Genomic DNA, 22,330 nt, shown 5'->3' with positions numbered 1-22,330 from the left:
ACCAGAATGGCTAAAATATAAACCGCTGACAATACAAAGTGTTGGTGAGGATGTGGAGCAACTGGAACTCTCACGCACTGTTGTAAACTGTTCAAACAAAACCACTTTTAGAAACTCTTTGGTAGAATCTTTTGGTTGTATCTCCTCAAGATGGACACACATATAATTCTATGTCCCAATAATTCCACTCCTAGTTACATATCTAACTAATAGAAATGTACTAATAGAAATGTATGCATATGTTTGCCAAAGAACTTGTCCAAGAATGTTCAGAGCAGCATTGTTGGCATATTCCCAGAGGGGAAACAACCCGAATGTGCATCAGTAGTAGAATGCATAAATACAGTGGGCTGTATTTTCTCTAATGAAATACTATACAGAAATGAAAATGAGCTACAGCCGCATTCAAAAATATAAATGAATCTTCTAAATGAATATAATGAAAGATGCCTGACATAAAAGAGTACATTCTGTACTATTCCCTTTAAATAAAGTTCAAAAACAAGCAAAACTAACTCAGAAGTTAGAATATTTGTTATCCTTGGGGAAGAGAGGGCAGTGACATGGGCTGGGTACATGGGGGGCCTCTTGCAGAGCTGCTAAGGTCTGTGTCTTGTGGATTCTGACTACCAGGTGTGTTCCCTTTGGATAATTCATTGAGCGATACACTCGTGATTTCAATGCTTTTCGGTATGTGTGCTATCCTTCAACACGCAAATCCAATCAGTTGAACACAGAACTATTTTTCTAGCTAGTCCCAAGGCCAGATGGCACAGTGTTTCTTTCAAGACTCTAGAGTTACAGGGTCTAGATTCATATCCTGGATCTAACCACTTCCTATCTCAAAGGTCTTGTCCAAGTTACTAACTCTCTGAGCTTCAGTTTCTCCATCTGTAAAATGAATGAACTATGGTACTCCTCTCACAGTTACTGAAGGGATTAAATCCTCTCAGTAAATGTTAGCTCTTGGGTGGCCCTGGCTTTTCTCTGTTCTATGGGCTGCAGAGAAGATGGATGACGGCCTGTGGAAGAGGAGGGAGAAGGAGGAGGTTCAATCAAGAGACATTTTCGAAGTGAGATGATAGTGACGTGAAGGAAAAGAGTCCAAAGGCCTGACTTTACTCCTTTACTCCGTGCTCATGGGAGATAGACTAACTAGGTGATCTCTAGCTGGTTAGCCCTAGCTATGACACTGTAGAGTCAGGAGGGCAATGGAATTGCTATCCCAAGGCCACATTTCCACCTTTGGTCCAAATTCAAACACAAAGGCCCAGAAACTTGGGAGTTAGGGGAGGTAAATTCTCACTGGTAGAATTATGGGTCATTTCTATATTCTTCACCATACTTTTTTTAATTTTTAATTTTCTGCAATAAATGTGTCACATAATCAGAGCTGAATACCATACTGATATATTCATACCTATATTAATATATAAATAATTAAAAGGAAAAAAAGAAGAAACCCCAGCTGTCCCTCATGGCCTAGTGGTTAAAGTTCAGCACTCATTGCTTCAGTGGCCTGGGTTTGCTTGTGGGTCGCGGAACCACACCATCCATCTGTCATTTGCCATGCTGTGGTGGTGGCTCACTTAGAAGAACTAGAATGACTTACAACTAGGATATACAACTACGTACTGGGGCATTGGGGAGGAAAAAAAAGAAGACACTCTAAAATTACAGGTGTGCCAAGATCTAGAACCCAGAAACATCTTGCAGGGAAAACACTATTTCTTATGCATGAGGCCCAAGCCAGCAAGGCATCCTGGGACAGGCAGAGGGGGTCACTGTCACAGAAAATAATCACTGGACATTTGTTCTTTTTTATGGTGTTTCTCATCTCTATCCTCAGTTAACTACATGTTTTCTTTTTCCAGATGAAACAAGTCCAATCTTTTGTAATATTTCACCTTGTTAATAAAACACAGGATAAGAGCACGCATATAGAAGAGGTTTCCACTCACTATTTCTTAGTTTCTGAAACCAGCCTGGATGGAATGATCACTTGTTCCAGGAACTTGGCATTGGAAGTGTCATTGATGAGAACGGCAGAAAGGCTGGACTGGGGCCTCTTGCAACACTCTTCTTCTTGTCTCAGGGGTAGGAAGACAAAATAAGTGTTTCCACTGGAGGTTGTGAAGGACTCCATGTTCTCACGGGAGACCTCCCCCAGATTCTCTTCCCGGGCTTAGGCCTGAGCAGAAAATAAGACTTTAGATTTGACATCATCAAACAGACCCGGGGATCCCAACCACAGGTTCCTTGACATCAAAGGTTGTAAACTTTTGGGTTGAATCTTGGCTATAACTGTTTTTTGCCCATATTGTGCTTTAAATTGGGACATTTTAAACCGGGATTTCTAGTTTCTCTTAAAAATCAGAAAATCTGGTAATTCTGAGCCTACATTCCCACATGGCATTGTTGGCTGGAGCTGAGTAACGGCTGCACAGTTTCCATGCACTGAATGTTGGTGTCTCTCCAAAATCCGTATCCCCAGTGTGTTGGTATTTAGAGGCGGGCATTTGCTAGGCAATTAGGTCATAAGGCAGAGCCCTTAGGAATGGGATTAGTGCTCTTACAAAAGGGACCCCAGAGAGCTCCCTTCCCCCTTCCATCCTGTGAGGACATAACAAGAAGACGGCCGTCTATGAACTAGGAAATGGGCCCTCACCAGACGCCGAATCTGCTGGCACCCTGATCTCTGACTTCCAGCCTCCAGATCCGTGAGAAGTAAATTTCTGTTGTTTGTGAGCCACCCGGTCTGCGGCATTTTGTTGCAGCATCCCAAATGGACTAAGACAATCATCTGCACTGCTTCTCACAGTTTTACACTTGGTCCCCAGTCCTCTTTTCTATCACATGCCTGTGGGCACTTGAGTTGGTGGCAGAGAAGTCTCCCATGTCAGTTCTTCCACAGAAATACAGGGAAAGGGACTTTTGCAATTCATGAGTATAGAATTCAAGCTGCTGTTCTGTGAGTTTGTGTTTTGAGCACAAGATTTATTAATGCATGAGTCACTTCCCTGCATTCTAAGCAGAGCTCATAAATGGATCTTTTGTGTCACACAACCCGAGAATGGGCAGAGAGAAGGAATGGATAGGCTGAGTTGATCCATACAATAAAGAGGAGCTGGGAAAGAGTGCAGACCAGGAAGGACGAGGAAGGCCACATATCTGGGAGATGACTTCAGAGCAGGGCGCAGGATGGGATGTGGGGAGAGGAAGGTGAATCTTAAAAGCACTGCTATGAGAGAAGAACTGGATCCCTGCTGACGAGAATAGAAGATGCGCACACGTCTGTGACTCTTTACATGCAGCCCAGTGGGGACTGCAGCTTGTGTCAGGGTTCACACAGTCAACACAGCACGCTTTCCCCGCACCCAGGGATGAACCCATTGCTGGCCTACCTCATCCACAGATGAACTCTCGTGCTCTTCCTTTTCCTCCGACTCGTCCTCTTCCTCCTCCCTCGCCCTTTCCTCCTCCACCCTGTCCTCCTCCTCCTCCTCCTCCTCTTCTTGAACCATCCCATTTTCCAGGTTCAGGGAGGGCTTTAGGGAGCTGTCTCTTTCAAGCTGCATTTCTTCCAGTCCCAGAGGAGAGTCCTCTCTGGACTCATGCATCTCGTCGCTCAGGACAGACTCTTCGTGCTGGCTCGCTGCCACCTCTTCAGCTGTGGAGGACTCGACTTCTTGATCTTCTTCGTCTTCCATCTCTTCTGCTGGCCTGGGGGAACTTGTCCCTCCACTGGCGCTTTTCCTGCTTTTGCTCATTTCTACTTTAGCCCTTTGTTTTCTCCTTCTCTCCTGGAAGCCCTTCTCATGTGCTTCTGTTGATGACGAACCCCAAAGCACAAGGAAAAGCAGGTTAGCAATGGAATCCAGACGGGGCCTCCCCAGCCCACCAGTGCACAAGAGTGAAATCAGGGAGAAGCAGACCTGAATTGTGAAGGTGTTACCTGGTTCCCTGACCTTGAAGATGACTTCCCCACCCAAGTCCTACAAGGAGACACACGGACTCTGAGTGAGCAGTGCTGCCTTCCTGCAGAGTGCTGCTCCTAAGGGCACCTCTTCTTTTAGGTAAAAGGACCCGCCCTTCCCCTTTGGCATCTTACATGGGCCTTGATCTTTATTTCACTGGGGTGATCACTGTTCCTAATCCAGGGAATCAGTGTTCCTTAATCCCAAGAAGACTAGCAAACCCTTTCATCACATAGTGGGCGTTGACAGAATAAGATCTCATTCTGGCACATTTTGGGTAGGGATGTGGGGCAAAGAGCAAGAAAGTGTAATTTGAGGGATGCAAACAAAGCGGCAGGAATCTGCTGCACCCAGTGCTGGATGCGAACATACGGAATGAACACGATTTACATGATCCGGAAGCCCCCTTGTTAACCCTACAAATTCCCTGTTTCACAGGCTCTGGGTGAAACTGTGGGTGTAGTGTGTCATGGATAACAGCATGGGCTGTGGAGTTTGCGGGTCTGAGTTCGAATCCCAGCTCCTTACAAGCTGGGTGACCTTGGGCAAGCCCTTTAAACCCTGTGGGGCTCAGTGTCCTCCCTTGTGACGAGGAGATCACAACAACGTTGATCCTTTAACCCAGGCAACCAGACTGAACTCAAAGGGCAGATGGCAGCTCACCCTCCTACAGCCTGGGCTCTGCCTCCACCCAGGTGCCGCGGGGAGCGTTTACCAGCCACTGGAACAGGGATCCCTGCCGAGGGGAGGGATTCGCTGAGGAGTCAGGTACCCCACATACATAGGAAACCCTCACCCAGGTTCCGCCTCCACCCAGGTGCCGCGGGGAGCATCTACCAGCCACTGGAACAGAGATCCCTGCTGAGCGGAGGGATTCTGTGAGGAGCCGGGGACCCCACATATGTGGGAAAGCCTCACCCAGGTTCAGTGTCACCCACAAGCATTTTCAGCTCTGCCCATGAGGACTCTGGTTGGGTGTGTGGGAAAGAGCCAAACTCTAGGAGAGTCAGACCAGGACACTCCAGGTATTCACGCATTTACCCAGGGAGCACTCACTGGGTCTGAATTTTGTGCAAGACACTGTGCGAAGGACAACTGAAGTTGAATAAAAGTTAGTAAGGCGCACTTGACCTTCAGGAAACACCTTCCATGGGTGCTGTGAACTCCTGCATTTGACAGCAACCAACGTACAAGCTGGTTCAGAGAGGAGAGGTGACAGGGAACGTGAGAGGAGGGGTCAGGCTGAGAAGATGGGACACTTGTCACTGGTAGGGACTGGAAGTATGGGCGAGTCTGGGATGTGTGGAGACAGAAGGATCCCAGCAGAGGAGCAGGATGAGGAGGGGCAGGGGCAGGAGGCATATGCGGGAAGAGCGGGGAGTTTGCTGAAGCAGGAGAGTCAGGTGGGAACCAGAAGTGGGGACCTCTGGGGTCCTGGAGGGACTGTGGGTTGGACCTGGTAGGGGCTGCAGAGTCGGGGAGGGACTTTTGAGCAGGAGAGCGGCTAGGTCAGAGTTCTATTTGGGGTGTTATGTGGCAATGGTGGGTTGGATGAATGCAGCTCATTGTTATAACTCCATTCAAGCCTTGAGGCCTGAACTGAGCCCTTCAACCTCTTTTCATCTGAGGAAGAGATAGCTTCCAGCTTCTCACTCCTCGATAGCCTGATGGATCCTAACTCCACAGGGTAGAGAAGGCATTCAACGTTGCGGCAGATCAGAACTAGACGTCTCCCTCTCCCCTTGCTTCTCGGTGGGTGGCTGGGTTTTGGGTTTCCCTCTCCATACCTGCTCAAAGATTTCACGAACATAGAAATGTTGGCTGAGGGTGGAGCTGTAGGAGTTGAGCTCTTTCAGTATGATCACCGCGCACTCCATCACTTCCTTTGTCAGGAGGACGTGAAAACATTCATACCTGGGAGGTAGGCAGGGGAGACCACTGTCTAAGGGGGCTCTGCTGAGTGTGGGAGACCCCAGGCAAGAGCCGCACCCCCGACCCCACGGAGGTGGGCTGGAATCTGCATTTAGTTCTGCACCGAGCTGCTGTGTACATTTCTTTTTACAACAGTCCTTGGTTTGTTTTGCTATTTTTCTCATCATACAAAGAACACATACTCTTTGTAGAACATTTAGAAAACACACATGACAGAATTTTCTGCTCGTTGTAACATGGGCTCCCATTTCCTGTCCACCGTCCTACCCTGTCCTTGGACTTTACCTCCATCACCCCATCAGACCCTCCGGTGCCCCAAGGCCCAGGCTTCTACCTGTGTCCTAGGTAAGAAGACCAAGGTGCAGGGGTTCCTTATTTGCCTCAAGTTATACTTCTGAATCTAAGTGCTGCAGTCAACCGGCAGTGCAATTCCATGTCTGCAAAAGGTCCTTACAGAATCAGTTGTATGAAGGCACAAAGATACAAGATAGTTCACAGAGAACTGTTTTTAATATGGAGAAATTGAAACCAATCTTAGAAAGCTAATCAATCAGGGGATGTTTCAGTCATTATGAAACATCCATATTAATGAATTCTACATGGTCATCTAAAAATGGAAATCTATCTGCCGTTATAGAACAATTTGCATAGTCTGATTCAACCTTTATTTAAAAAACACTATATATGTGTACACATCCACATATATAAATGCATATGTCCATAAAAAGGAAGAGTTGGGCAGGAATGAGGAAAAGTTTCTACATTGTGTTAACTTTTTTTTCTTTACCAAAGGGCATGTATGTTTTAAAATTTAAAAATGTGGAGGGAGGGCCCATGCTCTTGGCCTCTGAACTACACGGCCTTGAAACCTCCCTCGACGTACTTTTCAGATCAAAGTTCTCCCCAGAAGCTTCTATGCTGGCTGAGAGCAGAGCTGCAAAGGACCCAATGTCCTCCAAAGTTCGAGGCAACATTTGAATCTTGAGCTTGCTGGGCAACCCCTGGGCTGCTGAGCAGGCCGCCTCTGACCTTGAATATGGATTCCAGGCCAACCCTTCTGTATTTTGGGGTCTGGTCTGCCTACCTGCATTTCATATTCTCCAGAAAATCTTTGGCCTTTTCCAGGTGAAGCTTCAGTGTTTCCTCATGGCTTTGCTGCCTCAGTTGGTCCAAGAGCTTGTCAAGGTGGGCCTCCTGGGCCTGGCAGTCCCCCACAACAGGAGGACGCAGACGTGAGTTACCAGAGCTGACAGGTGTAAGTGACGTGCAGAGACCCTGCCCCTGGAGCTGAGGTGCAGGTACCGGGCAAGCCCAGGACTCCCCTCTACCAAGGGCACCAAGTGTGCCACCCCCTGACTCTCACTGCTCCGGGCCTCCGGGCTCTTCTCTCTGCCTGCAATGTTCTTCTCTGTCTACTTTACATCTCCGGAGACCCGGCTCAGATGGGACTCCTCAGGGACACATCCCTTACACCCACCCGCCCTGGGCAGGCCCTGCCACACCTTCCCGTGGCACCTGCTCCTTGTCCTCCTTCGCACCAGTCACACTGAAATCAGATGCTGAGCTTGCCCCCTCCACTCCCTGGACTATGTGGAGGCAGGTGGGTGGGGGCCCAGCTCATCTCCTGTGGGGGCAGGGTGACTGCCAGAGGCAGATGCTCCAGAGCCCCGAGTCTGTCTGCCTCTCATGCACACTCTCTTACAGACAACACATTTGGATCCAGGGACCCATCACAGAGCCCGGGTCTGACTCAGGCAGATTTCTTCTACTCCCATCCGGCCCCGTGACCAAGGTGAGCCTCAATTTCCCCACCTGTTCGAGTTTTACAGCTTGAGGTTTTACCTTTGAGTCTAGGATACATTTGGGGTTAATTTTTGTTTATAGTGTGAAGTACTGATCAAAGTTCTTGGTTTTTTTTTTTTGCATCTGAATGCTGGCTGAGTTCACAAGCCACCAGGCAGAGTCATTGGGCTGCGGACAGTCTGGCTGCTGCCCCTCCCTAATCCCCTGTGGGGGCTACCTGGGTGCTGGAGGCCACACCTGGTTCTCCAGGCTGTGCTTCTGCCGCTGCTGCTCCATCCTCTTCTCGAGCTCCAGCTCCTGCACCGACAGCATGCTCTGATGTGCCTCCCACAGCTGCACGGCCTCCTGGAAGTAGCTGAAGAGGTCTGCGCTCTGCTGCTCTGTCTGCTTAGCCAGGGCCTCGAAGCATTTCTGTAGAGGCAGAACCCAGAGAAGGGGCCTGAGAGCCGTCTGGCCCAGGGCGAAGAGGAGGGCCCCACTCACGGGGCTCCCTCGCCAGCCAGTGGCGGCCTCACGTCTCCAAGGACTGGCTGTCACTGCCTGGGCACCATCCCTCAAGATCATCTTCTCAGCCACACCTCAGCTCAGGGCCTTCTCACCTCTGGGGCAGCATTTCTAGTCTGCCCAGGGCCATGCCTTCAGTCTGGCTGACTCTGAAGTCGCATTTTGGGACCTGTCTCATGTCCACTGGAGTCACTGAGAGTAGTGTGGGGCCTAGAAGAAAGAAGGGCCAACCCTAGGCTTCAGCCTGGCATGCAGGTGGCCATACCATCTCGGCCTGGGGCATCTTTCCTTCTTTGGAGCTCCTGACGTTCAGCATCTGAGCCGAACACCACCCTCTGCTGTTAAATCCTCACCTATCCCCTTTTATCTATGTGTTTTATGCTCTCAAGGGGTCGGGGTTGGTGAACTTGGCCTGTGGGCTAAATGTGGCCCTTTGCCCTTTTTGGTTTGGCCCTGCCAACTGAGCACAGATTTTACATTTTTAAATGGCTAAAAAAAATCAAAAGGAGATACAGTAGTCCCCCCTTATCCTCAGTTTCACTTTCTGCGTTTTCAGTCACCCACAGTCAACCATGGGCCAAAATTATTAAATGGAAAGTTCCAGAAATAAACTCATAAGTTTCAAACTGCGCACCATTCTGAGCAGCATGATGAAATCCCATGCCCTCCTGCTCCTTCCCTCCCGGGAAGACATCGTCCCTTGGTCCAGCGCAGCGGAGCCACGTGAATACGCTCCCCACCACCCGCGGGTTAGTCACTCAGCAGCCATCTCTGTTATCAGATCGACTGTCATGGTATCACAGTGCTTGTGTCAAGTCACCCTTGGTTTACTTAATAATGACCCCAAAGTGCAAGAGGAGTGATGCTGGAAATTCAGATACGCCAAAGAGAAGCTGTAAAGTGCTTGCTTTGTGAAAAGGTGAAAATTCTCCACTTAATAAGAAAAGAAAAAAGTTGTATGTTGAGGTTGCTAAGATCTACGTACAATAGGAACGAATCTTCTACCCTTGAAATTATGAAGCAGGAAAAGGAAATCTCACTAGTTTTGCTGTCGCACCTCAAATGGCAAAATGTACACCCACCGTGCGTGGTCAGTGCTTACTACAGGAAAAACGCGGTATAAAGAGAGGTCGGCACTACCTGCGGTTTCAGACATCCACCGGGGTCTTGGAATGTATACCCCACAGATATGGAGGAACTACTGAAAATTATATGAAATTCAAATTTCAGTGTCCACAAATAAGGTTTTATTGAAACATAGCTACGCCATTCGTTTCTGCATTGCCTAGGGCTGCTTTGGTGTGACAACAGCTCAGTGAGAATTTGTGACAGAAACCTGACCGCCCACAGAGCCTGAAATATTTACTCTCTGGCCCTTTGCAGAAAACGTTTGCTGACCTCTGCTCCAGATTCGAAGCATCTTGGGGCCAGGACTTATTGCTCCCTGTAGCTTCAGCGCCCGGACTCAGCAAGGGCTCGGGGAGCACTCACCGCCCGAGACTGCTCACGTGGACTCCTGCTCAGCACCAGTGTCAGCGTGTGGCAGGGGAGTCAGGGGTGAGCCTGGAGTGCCTGGCACAGAGGGACTGCTCCAGAGGGGCTGGCCACGATGAGGGAGATGAACGCACTAGTGACAGGAAAGTTGGAGGCACCCAGACTCCTATTCTCCTCATAGCCCAGTGCCCGGGGGACGCCTGCCCTGCTCCCAAGCTGTGTGGGTCCCCGGCTATGCACATCCAGGCCTTCCAGCTCCTCCTCCACCTTGCTCTGGAGCGCTCCCACCATCTGCAAGAAGGACGGGCTCACCAGGCTCTCTGCCTCCTGCTCCGTGAAGGCTTTCCAGTCCAGTAGCTGCTTCTGGAGGGGGACAAGGCAGAGACTGGCTTAGGGCCGGTGGGGCTTCACCTCAGGGCCTGGTTCTTCCCCCTGAGATCTGCCTCCCACCCATCCCTGAGAGCCTCAGAGGAAACCCTCACAGCAGCTGAGATGGTCCAGCTTTGTGGTTCGTCCACCGTGTCCAGGTGCTGTGTGCTGCCCCCGTGTCTCACTGAATCCCCCAGCAGTGTTCTCATTAGGCCCGTTTGACAAGTAAGGAAGCCCAGGCTCAGAGAAGTGAAGGGACTTGCTGGAGGCCACACACCTGGCAAGTGATGGGGCCTGGATCTGAACTCAGAGCGCTCCCACTGCAGAGCCTACAGCTTAACCCGCCATCCTAGACGGTCTCGGGGCTGCTGCCAGTCAGACAGGGCTCCCATTCCCTGTAACTGTGAGTTATGCCAACTGGAAAGCAGGCTCTCTTTGTTAATAAAGCCCTGGTTTATGCACCAACATCTCACATAAACCAACCTCCCCCAAATTAAATACATGTCTACAGCTGTGTACTTCCAGTGCTGCCCAACAGGAGGACCAGGTGCCCTGGGTCAGGCTTCCTGCGCCCTTGGGTACGGGACGACCTCAGCACTGTCCCCGCCTGTGCCCCACAAAGGGCAGTGAGGCCGCACAGGCGGCAGCACAGGGGGAGCCTGGGCAGCCGCAGGAGGGGCAGGGAGCCCGGGGCGGGGTCCTGGGGAGGCCCCTTGGGCGGAGGTTTCCCTCCCCTCCCTCCGGGCTCTGCCGCTGAGGTGTGACGCCCCCAAGAGCTCACTGAGAGGCTCAGGGCAAATGGCAGCCCCTGGCCTTCTGCAAAAGTGGTCTTCTCATCCCCAGGTAGGGCCAGCGCCCCACTCCGAGGACCTGGTAAGTCCCTGTGAGTGCAAGTCGGCGGACGGCACAGCCCTGGCCTGGCGCAGACTCTCTCATCACTGGCACCGTAGAGCCAGCGGAGGGCCCAGCGGGCCGCAGAGTCCCCGACTCCCGCTGCCACAGCCGCATGTCAGTCTGTCCATGAAAATAATCTGTAACCAATCTGCACATGAAAATTTGGGGTGAGTTTATTCTGACCCAAATGTGAGGACCATATAGTCCAGGGCTTTCCTTCTCTAAAGAAGAAAGGGCACCAAAGAAGTGGGCGTGTATGGAGTGGTTATATACCGTCAAAGAGGATGTTTCACATATGATTGAAATGTCCATTTTACAAAAGTCACGAGACTGTGCAGTTGGCGAAGTGATTGATGGACACAGCAGGAAGCAGGTCTGTTGTCTGGAGCTGGGTGGTCACTGGTGAGCACAGCAATCAGTTCCTAGTCTAGGGAGAGATGCTTACCCTTAAGGAAATGCCAATGTGGGGGAAGTTCACCTTTATCTTAAGGGCATTTGTTCTTGTCTTTGGGACATAGCAAACGCTTAAAGCAGATGTACAATGCATGCTCAATGGCCATGTCAGGCAGTTTTGGAAAAACAAGGTCAGGGCGAATTAGGTTTCCACCAAATGGCTTCCTCATATACTCTAATACATCCTATTGCTTGCCATTTATTTGTCATTTTCCCCTTTTGATCTATAACCTTTCCATAGAAAGCATTGATGATCAAAATATTGTCCCTTGGCACAGGGTGGTTGCTGCCTGCCCTGGGTCCATCATGCCCCTCGGTGCTAGGCTTTTATCTCATTTATTTGCCTAGTTGTTCACCCTGGGGGGGAAATAGATATAGCACACAAGCATAGAGGTATATATATTAACAGGAAGCATTTCATAGGTTATATAATTTTCAATTAATTTTAGATTGTTGTGCAAAAATTTTTTATGTGCTTTTCTATGACTCCTTATGTTTACATTGTTCACACTTATAGAATAAGTACAGTAACAATGATAATAATTCAACATATTTGAAAACATTAGTTTGAAATAAGTTCTTAGGCATAGTCCATATCAGAAAGGTAAATTTGTCCAGGGTTATAAGATTGATTGACCATCTCGAGTCACCAAGCAACCATTACTCTAGTTTGTATGCCAGTCTTACAACACTAAGAAAACAGCAATTAGTTTGAATATTATGACTATTACAAGAATTCCAAGAGGTAATAGAAATAGGAATTGCAATCCAGATCGAAAAAGGAAACCAATACTGGAAGGGAGCCAACCAAACAAATCAATCTGGGTGTAGGGTCCTTTAAGGCATTCACTTGTTTTTTGTTTTGTTTTGTTTTGTTTTGTTTTTTTAATGCCTTAGCCGAGATGATGCATTGGAAGATTCATCATGTATAAAAAGTACAGCATTCAGTCTGAATAACTGCACATGTGTCACCTTGGGATGCTGTAAGGATGCCGTAAGAATATCTAAAGCCATTCTATTTGAAGGATAGCCTTTTTCATTAGAGACATTTCAGGATTTAATAAGGCTATTCCTGCTTGACTATCTTTGAGGGCTTCTTGAGTAAATTTAGTCTGGGCTTCCATATGTTGTAGTGACATCTTTTAGCCCCAAAGAAGGAGCAAATATAGCTGCTTGGTGGCCATACCAGTGGAACACTGAACGAGCCCATCTGGCCTTAAAAAGAAGGAGATTGGCAACAGGTGTTAGCTCAGTGAAAATCCCTCCCTGCTTTTAAAAGAAATTCAGGTTGCAGTGTTTTAGCCATCCAGGCACTAGCCAAGACCGAAGATTTGTTCCACATAACCACTGAGTTCCATTAGGAGCCGCTCGATAAATGCCTGGCCTTCAAGACCGGTCTGTTCTAAACCAATCGCTTTCTTTAAGTATGATAGTATTCCAAAACCTTAAATGGAGCAATTATAAAATAGGCTCACAGTTTAAGCATAACAAAGGTTTAAATGAGGGCATAGAAGGTTGGGAATACAGGCGTGGTCCAGAGTCTTGGGACAGCTGTCTACAACAGATGCTGTCTTCTCCTCCTGGTATGGTCCTTTTCAACAGGCTGCAGAGTCTTTTATTTGATGCCTCTTCTGATAAATAAATTCTCCAGGTTATAGTCCATGATCCTTAAGTTCTGGGAGCTCTCTGTGAAAAGAATCAGCTACCAAGCTTTCATTTCTTTTAAGCATCTCAATAAGACCCTGACAACAACGTAATATATCTCTTAAGCAAAGTTGGTTCACATATTTCCTCATCTAATTGCACAGGCCGTCCTATTATTATTTCAAAAGGAGACAGCTGATGTTTACCAAAAGTGTAGATCTAAGATTAAGGAGCAGTGTCAGAAGAGCTTTTGGCCATGAGAGAGTAAATGCTTCTGAAAGCTTTGCCAATTAGGTTTTGATTGTGCCGTTAATTCTTTCCACCAACCCTAAGGATTGGGAATGGTAAGCGCAGAGGAAATGCTGCATTATTGGCCAAATATTACAAATAGATTTAATTATTTGTCCAGTGAAATGAGTTTCCTGGTCACTGTGTAACTCGGTAGGAATTCCTCTAACAGGAACTGTCCTTTTCAACAGTAATTTACCTAAAGCCATTCCTCTTCTACAAGGAAGGGCCTCAACACAATGTGAGAATGAAAAAGCTCAATGCTTTTTTCTAATATGAAAAACGTAACACAATTTTAAAAAGTTTTATAACAATTTCAACAAATTGGTCTAATAACTCATCTAAATTCTACTAAGGCAAACCTATGCTTATAAAATTGCCAGAAAGATTTACTTCATTCCAGCTATTTTAACTAAAAGATTGTGTCAAAAGTAAAAAAATTATTACGTATTCAAAGTTGCAGAGTAAAAGCCTCAGAAATGGCTAACACTAGTTTAAAGGATTATAATAAAGCTTACCTGATGTTTAAAAAAAAACTGACTTGGCTGGAGAAACAAAACTAATTAGACACATCTTTAATAAACTTTGAAAATATTTTATGAAAGACAATGTTTTCTATCTGGCAGCTGATAATAAGATAACCTAACCAATGTTGTTATCATCATTAATCAATGTAATATTTATTAAATTTCTGTAATTTACTGAGCTGTAGTAGTAACAATGAGTATGACCAAAGTGTAAATTCTGATGTCTTTCTCTCATCAACCTTACAAAAAGATCGTGAATAAAATGAAAATATGAAAATGCAAATATTTTGATCCCATTTTATTAATATTTACCTGTAAATGTCAATGGACGTCAACTCTTGGCTCCAACTTACTATATTTTTTTCTAAAATATTCCCTAAAAAATTACTAGAGTCAAAAATCCAGAACCAGTGAAAATTAAAACCAGATCAGTAAAAAAGTGTTGAATAAGATTTTATTGTGCATATAAGAACAGTCACATGCAAACTGGGAGATTTCAAATTCAAAACTGACATGGAGCTCAGAGGTGTTATGTTCAGGACAGCTTATACAGTGCAAATGAGGAAGTTGTTTAACCTGTACAGCGATTGTTATTACAATGAGGGTTTGCAAACAACAAGGTTAAAAGTGATTACCTTATATCATTTTTAGGATAATGACTTGAGTTTCTTTTATGATTATCAGAGGCATTTGAAAGAAATAACCAAGTTAAGTTGCACTCATATTCGTGAAATAAGCTGGATTTAGTTTTGCTTACGTGGCTCAAATGGTTTTTTGTCTTCTTTGTAGATTTCCAAATCTAGTCTCCATTTTATTCTACTTTAACACTAATAATTCATTACTACCTTTACATATGTAATGGAAAAGATATTCTTAGTATTTGCTACAAACAACCCATCAGATGCTCAAATTCTCTGTAACAAATTGAACTCTCACATTCAGATTTACTAAGACATGTTTTCTAATTGTAAAGATCAGTTAAATAATGAAAACATACTCTTCGGTTAGACTGTCAAAGGTAAAAATAAATCTATTATCATTAAATGTCAAAATGTATTATACGACCCATTAACAATTGGCTACAGACCTCACGTACTGTAATCGCCACGTAGAATCTAACCTTTTGAATTACAGAATCATTTTCTAATTTCCTTTTATGTGCTTATTATTTTAAATGCCAATAAAACTACTTGCTTTTAAAAATCTAATTAATTTGCTCATTTTTTCTCTATTAACAGAAACAGACCATTAGCTAAAGCGAAACTTGACAAAGAAAATAAAATGAACAACACAGATATAAATTGTGAGAAAATAATTCTTTTATCTAGAATATGTATAAATCTATGATATATGAACCCAGGATAAATTTTGCCTTAATTCTTCAATTTACAAATATAAATTCTACAGAGCTCCTAGCCCTGTCTGCCTCTTAAGTTTATTCAAAGGATATATTGAGAAGTATTAAACAGTCTAAAACATAAAATATTGTTAGCAAATCAAAAATCCATTCCAACTTTCATCTGAAAGGCAGGCAAGTGAAAGCAAAGAGCAGAAGATGAGAGCAGAAGGAGCAGAAGATGACTGAACTGAAGTCTGAGATCACCCACTGAAAACAGCTTCAGAGGCCATCAGAGCCAACCAGGGGAGGAGAACACGTCACCCCAAACTGACAGCTGTGTAAAGTCAACAATGTAACAACTGGATCACTCCCCCAGAAACTGATCTTGACTGATTGCGAGTTTTACAAAACACACTTGAGAAATGTTTGCTCTGCGTCTTGCCCCCTATTTTTTAGTGGAGCCACAGATTTCAGGTCTGTTGAAGGTTTCTTTTTTCTTTCCGAGAAGGGACACTTCAACTTTCTCCCTAGTAGAACAGGAGTCCCTCCCAGCAACCTTCCCATCACTGAAGGCACCTAGAGCGACCATGTGACACAGTTCTCATTGCACGTGGGGGTTTTCTTATTGATGGCATTGACAATCAGTTGATGAAAGAGTGCTCTTCAACACCTCAGCTCCTGAATGCAGTCTCCTGCTTATTCATATGTTTGACAAATACAACCAGAGATTTCTGGTTTTGCTGGATAGAAAATTGAGCCTCTTTCAGCTTCACGCTGAAGTGCTCCCCATAAAAACAGGCTCAGAACTCCACAGAGAACTTGCAATTATCTTGGCAGACACTTGGGGACTGGCAACAATCTGCCCTACCCAGTCAGCATCTGGACAGCTCCTGCAGGAAGGTCCTGACAACCCAGTGGATGACAGCTCCCCACAACCCCCAGGGCCACATCAGGCCATCCTGTGTATGAACAAAGCAGGCTGAACTGTGTTTGACATCTGAGGGGTCTGCTGGGGGAATACTCATAGGCAGTGAGAGAAGCTGGAGGGCGTGCTTACAGGATCCCTGAGGCCTTTTTGTGCTCCCCCAGGGCCCGACCATCAAGAGAAGGTCTGGAGCCAGGGGTCATATGGGGCTGACTCCTGTGGCCCCCCAGCTGGGCAGCTCAGGGTAAGTCACTCACCCAGCTTCTCCAATAGTTTCCACACCTGTGTCCTGGGGACATGGTAATTCACTTGATTCATGTGAAATGCTCAGGACAGTGTCTGGCTATTTAGTAAAAGTGATCCCTCATTATTCCTTCAGTTCACTGTCAGTGAATTACTGTCACTGATGGTGCAAGTGAAACCCCACCAGGTGAGATGGATCCTCTGTGGACCTGAGAATTCAGCCTCTGTCTGTGATGGACTCAAGTGCTCCTGGCCCAGTGTGCAGAGAAATCTATATGCCCACAGGAAAGGCAAGTGGGAAGGAGAGGGTTCCCAGTGTGCATAAATTCAGATGCTTCCACAGGCTGTGGTGGGCCCTGAACTATAATGTCCTGGTGGGCTGAGGGCGACACAGCTTTTAGGTGGGGAGAGGCTTTTCCCGAACCAGAGTCAGTAGGTCTGTGGGTCTTACTCTCCAGAAGGGATCTCCAAACCTGCGGATGATTGCTCATCTTGTCAGAAACAAATGAAACCCTCACATGTATAGTAATTTATGTATATATTATGTAAACCAAGGAACAATATACAAAAGGAAATGCTGAGTATTAGCTACAGATAGAAAGCATCTGTTGCTAACCCCTCTGGCTGTGAACCTCAGTACAATAGGCCCTCAGGCCACAGTGCATTGTTCCTGGAATGTTCGTAAATCTATATTCAGAGGTCTTCTCTGCCATGTTTAATTTTTTGCTGGTCTTTGTTCGTCGTTGATTGACTTGAAGTGCTTGTACAGGAGCAGGCGTCCATGCCCTCTGCCCCTACCCCACGCTTGCGTTGTTGGCCTGTTCAATAGGCGCATCTCCACAAGAACCTTAAGCCCCTTGTGGACTCTGTGAGGGCCCTTTGGTTATAGCCAGATAATGTCATCTGTAAGTCCACACGGAGGGGCACCCTAGACTTGTCACCACATGCTGAAGGGGGATCGGAGGAAACCCCACTGCCAGCCCCTCTTGTGTTGGGGATGTTCCCTTCCCTCGGGACCCTCAGGAGCCACATGGAACTGGTCTGCCAAGGGCCACAGGAGGGGCCCACGGCCGCTCTTCCTGCTAATGCTGACGAAGGCCAATGATGCCTCCTCGATTTAATGCACAGAGATAAGTTCTAACACTCTCTGCCTCCCCCCACCCCAATCAACTACTGCCAGTCCTAGGGTCCAAGGGTGCCTCAAGGAACGATCTCAAGCTTTCTGTTTATTGGGCCAGTAAATGAACAAAACCCTTGGTGCTCCAAAAACTAAGTTTTGATGCTTTTTTTTGGAGGGTGGCCAAATAAAGACATAAAAATATTTAAAATAAGGGCAAAAATATAGCATATTAAACTGTCTTTATGACTTTGATTTCTTAAAGAAAGTGAAAAATGCAAAATTAAAGGAGGGCATCATCTCAGAATTAAGGACAGGCCTTTTTAATTGAAGAAATTTGGTTTTGTGAGAAACCAATGACATCATCCTTCTTGTTCTCATTTTCTCTGTGGATGTGGACCCTTGCTGCCCTCAGACAGGCATCTCGGAACCGCCAGGTAGACAGAGTACACCAATGTGGTCAGGAGCCAGTGGTGAGTGCGCCCATGTCAGGCTCCTCACGCTCTCTTCCCTGATGCCCCTTTGGGATCTTCAGAAGACGTCTGACAGCTGATGGAGGAGTGGAGGACCCTGTGGGAATGAAACACCAGAGATCCATGAAACCTCCAGGCCTGAGAAGTGGGGATGGGAATGATCTGAGATCACCAGGGAAGCTGTAGGTAGAGCATTGGGCTGGAGGGACCTGGTGGTGGGTGGGGCAATATTCCTGGCTATAGAAGCAATTACCATTGATTGAGCATCACTGTGTGCCTGCACTGCCTTCTTTATTTCATACTGCAGCATTTTCCTTAAAGCATCCAAACATAATCTCTTTTAATTTTCTTGAAGTGAACCAGATCCAAAATAGACCATGAGGTCTACAGTAACATAGCCGAGGCATGGCAGTGACCAATGCTGTATTCACTGTTCAGAAACTCCTTCAATTAGCAGAAGACTGGGCTCTTTTGACATTTTTTTTGAGTTGCTAATGACAGAGGACTGAATTGTCCAGAACCATCTGAATACATCAATGATAAATAACAACAGATAAGGGCATATTCATTTGTACTTTTTGTACACTTGCACATAATGTACAATTCTGCAAAAGACCGCCTCCAGGGATGTAATTACCACTGGTGTTGGATGGCACTTCAAAGAATAGTAATTTCCTTTTCTTGCAAAGTCAGAGGAAATGGCATCAATATCTCAAAAAAGTGAATCCTTGAGGCATTATTATTAATTGATAAAAATTGTTCTAACATGGAAATATTACCCTAAATGTAGTTGAATTGGGGGTGTAGGAAAGATGTTGAGCCCAAGCCATACTCATTTCACTCTATGCTGACAAAAGTTCATGATTAAACTTAAAAGTTCTAGAAAAGGGTAAAATGGCACATGTCAGAAAGACCAGCATTTTCTCAGCGGCTGTTACCTGTTGCCTTTCTAAGTTTCATAGAAAAAGGAAGAGGACAGTATTCAAATCTTCATCAATATCTCATCAGTCTGGAAACGGATGATGTCCACAAGTGGTCGCTGAAGAGCCTTTAATGAGGGACTGCTTGCAGGGAGGGGGCAGGCAGGATTATGGGGACTGCTGAGGGATGTGGGCCTCGGGGACCAGCAACAGCAGGAAGACGGCTCCACCTCTAGGTCCGAGGGGGCCAGGGAGGGAATGTGATACTGGAGCTCAACAAGAGCTTGCTGTGGAAGAACCACTGCCCAACTGTAGCTGTGGCCAAAAAAGAATCCGGCCACTGCCAGGCCCGCATCCAAGAAAGGCAAAAGAGGACAGGGAGTAAGTGCCCTGGGCTCCCTCCACTCCTGCCTCCTCTTCCCAACAGCACTTCCCACTGGCTGAAGCTGCATGGTGACCAGAGGTCGTGGAGCCCAGGTGAAGGTCCACGGAGGTCAGCCCCCTGTGCTGGGAATGGACCGGGATGGCTGAGGGTGGAGGGCAGAGAATAGCCGGTCAAATGTTTCCTGGGGAAATATCACAGGAGCTGAATGTCATATGTGTTTGTACATTAACCTTACTGGTGACTTTGAAACGGTTGCTGTTTAACCAAGGAAACTGAGGTATCTATCAGTGAGGCAGGCACTCGACAGCTCTGATGGGGCCCCTCTGCTTAACACAAAGTCTTGCCAATTTTTCTCCATTTATAGTACCTTTCTGTGTTTAGAACATTACCAAGCTCAAATAATGGCTGAGAGTCAATGAGATGAAAACAAAATCACCAAGGACAAGAGGCAACATCTGATGTGGAGACATCAACAGTTTATGAAAATGAAATGTCATAAAAAGAAGCAAGAAAATTATGCATCAAAAGGAGCAGATTGTCTAGCAGATAAGGTAGATTAAAATGGAGAATAGTTTCTGAGCAAAGTCATTGATGAGAATTTTTAAAAAAGAAGGAAAAAGGGAAGACAAAAACAGAGTCTTATTGACAAAGTCAATGGATATAGTGACTAGAACATAGCACGAAACGGCCTTCTAACATATGACAAAATTAAACGTTAGATCAATAAACTGCTTGTTATGGGTCGAATTGTGTCCTCCCCAAAAAGATGCTGAAATCCTAATCCAGTATCTGGGAATGTGACCTTATTTGGAAGCAGGATCTTTGCAGATGATCAAGTTAAGATAAGGTCATTAGGCTGGCCCTAATTCACTCTGTGCCCTTATAAAAAAGGGAAATTTGGACAAGGACTCACACACAGGGAGAATGCCAGGTGAAGATGATGGCAGAGATCAGAGTGATGCATCGACAAGCCAAGGAACGCCGAAGATAGCCAGAAAGCCACCAGGAGCTAGGAGAGAGGCCCTCACAGCTCCCAAGAGGAGTGAACCCAGCCGACACCTTGATCCCAGACTTACAGCCTCCGGAACTGGGACACAAGTGATTTCTGTTGCTTAAGCCACCCAGCCTGTGGTACTTTGTTACAGCAGCCCCAGCAAATACTCTGTCTTTACTGAAAAAGAGCCATAGCCAGCAGGCTGAATAGCACTCATTAGCCACGGAATCACGGGAAGACCAGAAATACCCTTCCTGCCTTATGGTACCATGGAGCGGGAAAAGATGTAAGACGTCCAGGAGAAAAGTGTCAATCAATAGTCAAATCATTGGTGAAAGCGGCATCTTTAGTTGTCAGCACACACCAGAATGAAGGATGATGTGTGAAGAACTAGTCAAGACAGAAGACTAACTGAATTTTGATGCTAAAATCAATCTCTTTGAATCTAGACAATGGTTTGAAGTGAGTCTGCATTGTTCCATCTACTGTATACTGTCTGTGCCACCCAGTAATCTTTTGCAGTAGGCCAGTCATTATTTCACATACTCTGTGATCACTAACACAGGGTGGGGGGTAGGGGGTCCAGATAAATCTGTGAAGGTGAGGCTGGATGTCAGGAAGAGTCTCAGGGAAGGTGTGAAAATCTTGCAACTTACTCTCAGAGATCAGCCATGAAAAAGGAGAAATTATATTGGGGCAAGGGACTACCTTTACAGATGCATTAACAAACAAGGGATGATGGGAAAGACCATGAATCAGAAACTTGAATAAAGTACTACCTGATAGTTTTGAAAGAAGATTCAGTTTTCAAGAACATGCCATTGGTTATTTGGATTACCATGTTTATATTATTTTTATTAGTGTAACACTTTCTTTTTCCTTTATAAGCATACGGATAATGTAGCCCTGGTAAAATACTTGCTGATTAAAGCTTTGTATTCAAATTCTGAGCAAACTGTATACAACGTCTTGATGCTGATTTTTTCCCGAGGCACAGAGTCCGTGGTGAAGCCTCAATTTATGTTAATAAATATAGTATAAAGCCCAAGATCCAAAGGAGCCAGGCCTTAAAACGAAGGTCATTAGAAAGTTTGAGCTCCAAGGGAAGGTGGAGTCAGAGAACTAGCCTCAAGGCCGTGCCGCAGGCATGCTCCTTCAAGACTCTCATACTGACGTCCTCCTTCAAGACTATGCCACTGGCATGCTCCTCAAAGAACGTGCCACCAATGTGCTCCTTGCTGCAGACTTCTTGGGTGCACACAGGTCACTGTCCAGTTCCCAGAGGGAACACAAGATTGGTGACACATGAGCTCCTCAGGTGCCATATGACCTCATAGGGAGTGGACAGAGCAGCCAGGGGCAGCAGTAGCCCAGGATACGAAAAGTTAAGGACCCATGTAAGAGCCAGAGCAAGATATTTACTCCAACTGATGAGAAGGCTGACTACAGGAGGCCCAAACCAGGAGAGTCTGAAGAAAGGTTTGCAGGACTGAGGGCTTCCCAAGCCAGTGAGATGAGCCACCCCTCCCAAGTCAGGGGAACAGGAGACACCACTGGGAGCAAATGCCTCCAGCTCCTGCTGGAGAAGGGACACTCCAGCCACTTCAGAAAAGAGATGCAGCACTTTCTGCAGCATCTTGACCCCAGTCAAAAAGACAAAAGACTAGAAGATCTCCCTCTAAAGGGCGAGCCTACGTCAGCCACTGCCCAGAGCCCTGGACCAGTCACAAGCTCTGTTAAAGACGGCGGGGCCGGTGAAGCGCAGACGATTGCAACATCTGTTGGACAGATCCTGGCAGAGAAATTGAGGCAAAATAAAGTTTGCTCAGAATTTGAATACAAAGCTTTAACCAGCAAGTATTTTATATTATCCGTATGCTTATAAAGGAAAAAGAAAGTGTTATGCTAATAAAAATAATATCAAGGACAAACAGACTCTGTTGGTAGTGAGGGGCTTTTAGTGGACGCTGGATGCCCTGATCTCCTCAGATCCACATAAGTAGTCTGGGAGTTGGCCAGCACACTGGGTTCCAAGGTGGCTTCCCAAGC

The 22,330-nt window shown here is 46.2% G+C and overlaps 1 protein-coding gene across 1 annotated transcript; it reads right to left on the bottom strand.

The window, feature by feature from the left end:
• Positions 1-1,960: 1,960 nt before the first annotated feature.
• On the bottom strand, positions 1,961-10,427 carry LOC139046418 (coiled-coil domain-containing protein 180-like). The gene is given in 8 exon segments (XM_070519670.1): positions 1,961-2,191; positions 3,405-3,826; positions 3,956-3,995; positions 5,765-5,891; positions 6,994-7,109; positions 7,950-8,123; positions 9,951-10,099; positions 10,421-10,427. Coding segments are annotated over 8 exon segments (1,266 nt in total).
• Between the last annotated feature and the right edge of the window lie 11,903 nt (positions 10,428-22,330).

Source organism: Equus asinus, chromosome 10 (genome assembly GCF_041296235.1).
Source record: "Equus asinus isolate D_3611 breed Donkey chromosome 10, EquAss-T2T_v2, whole genome shotgun sequence".
In the NCBI taxonomy this organism is placed as follows: domain Eukaryota; kingdom Metazoa; phylum Chordata; class Mammalia; order Perissodactyla; family Equidae; genus Equus; species Equus asinus.
This window is presented reverse-complemented; position numbering and strand designations above follow the sequence as displayed.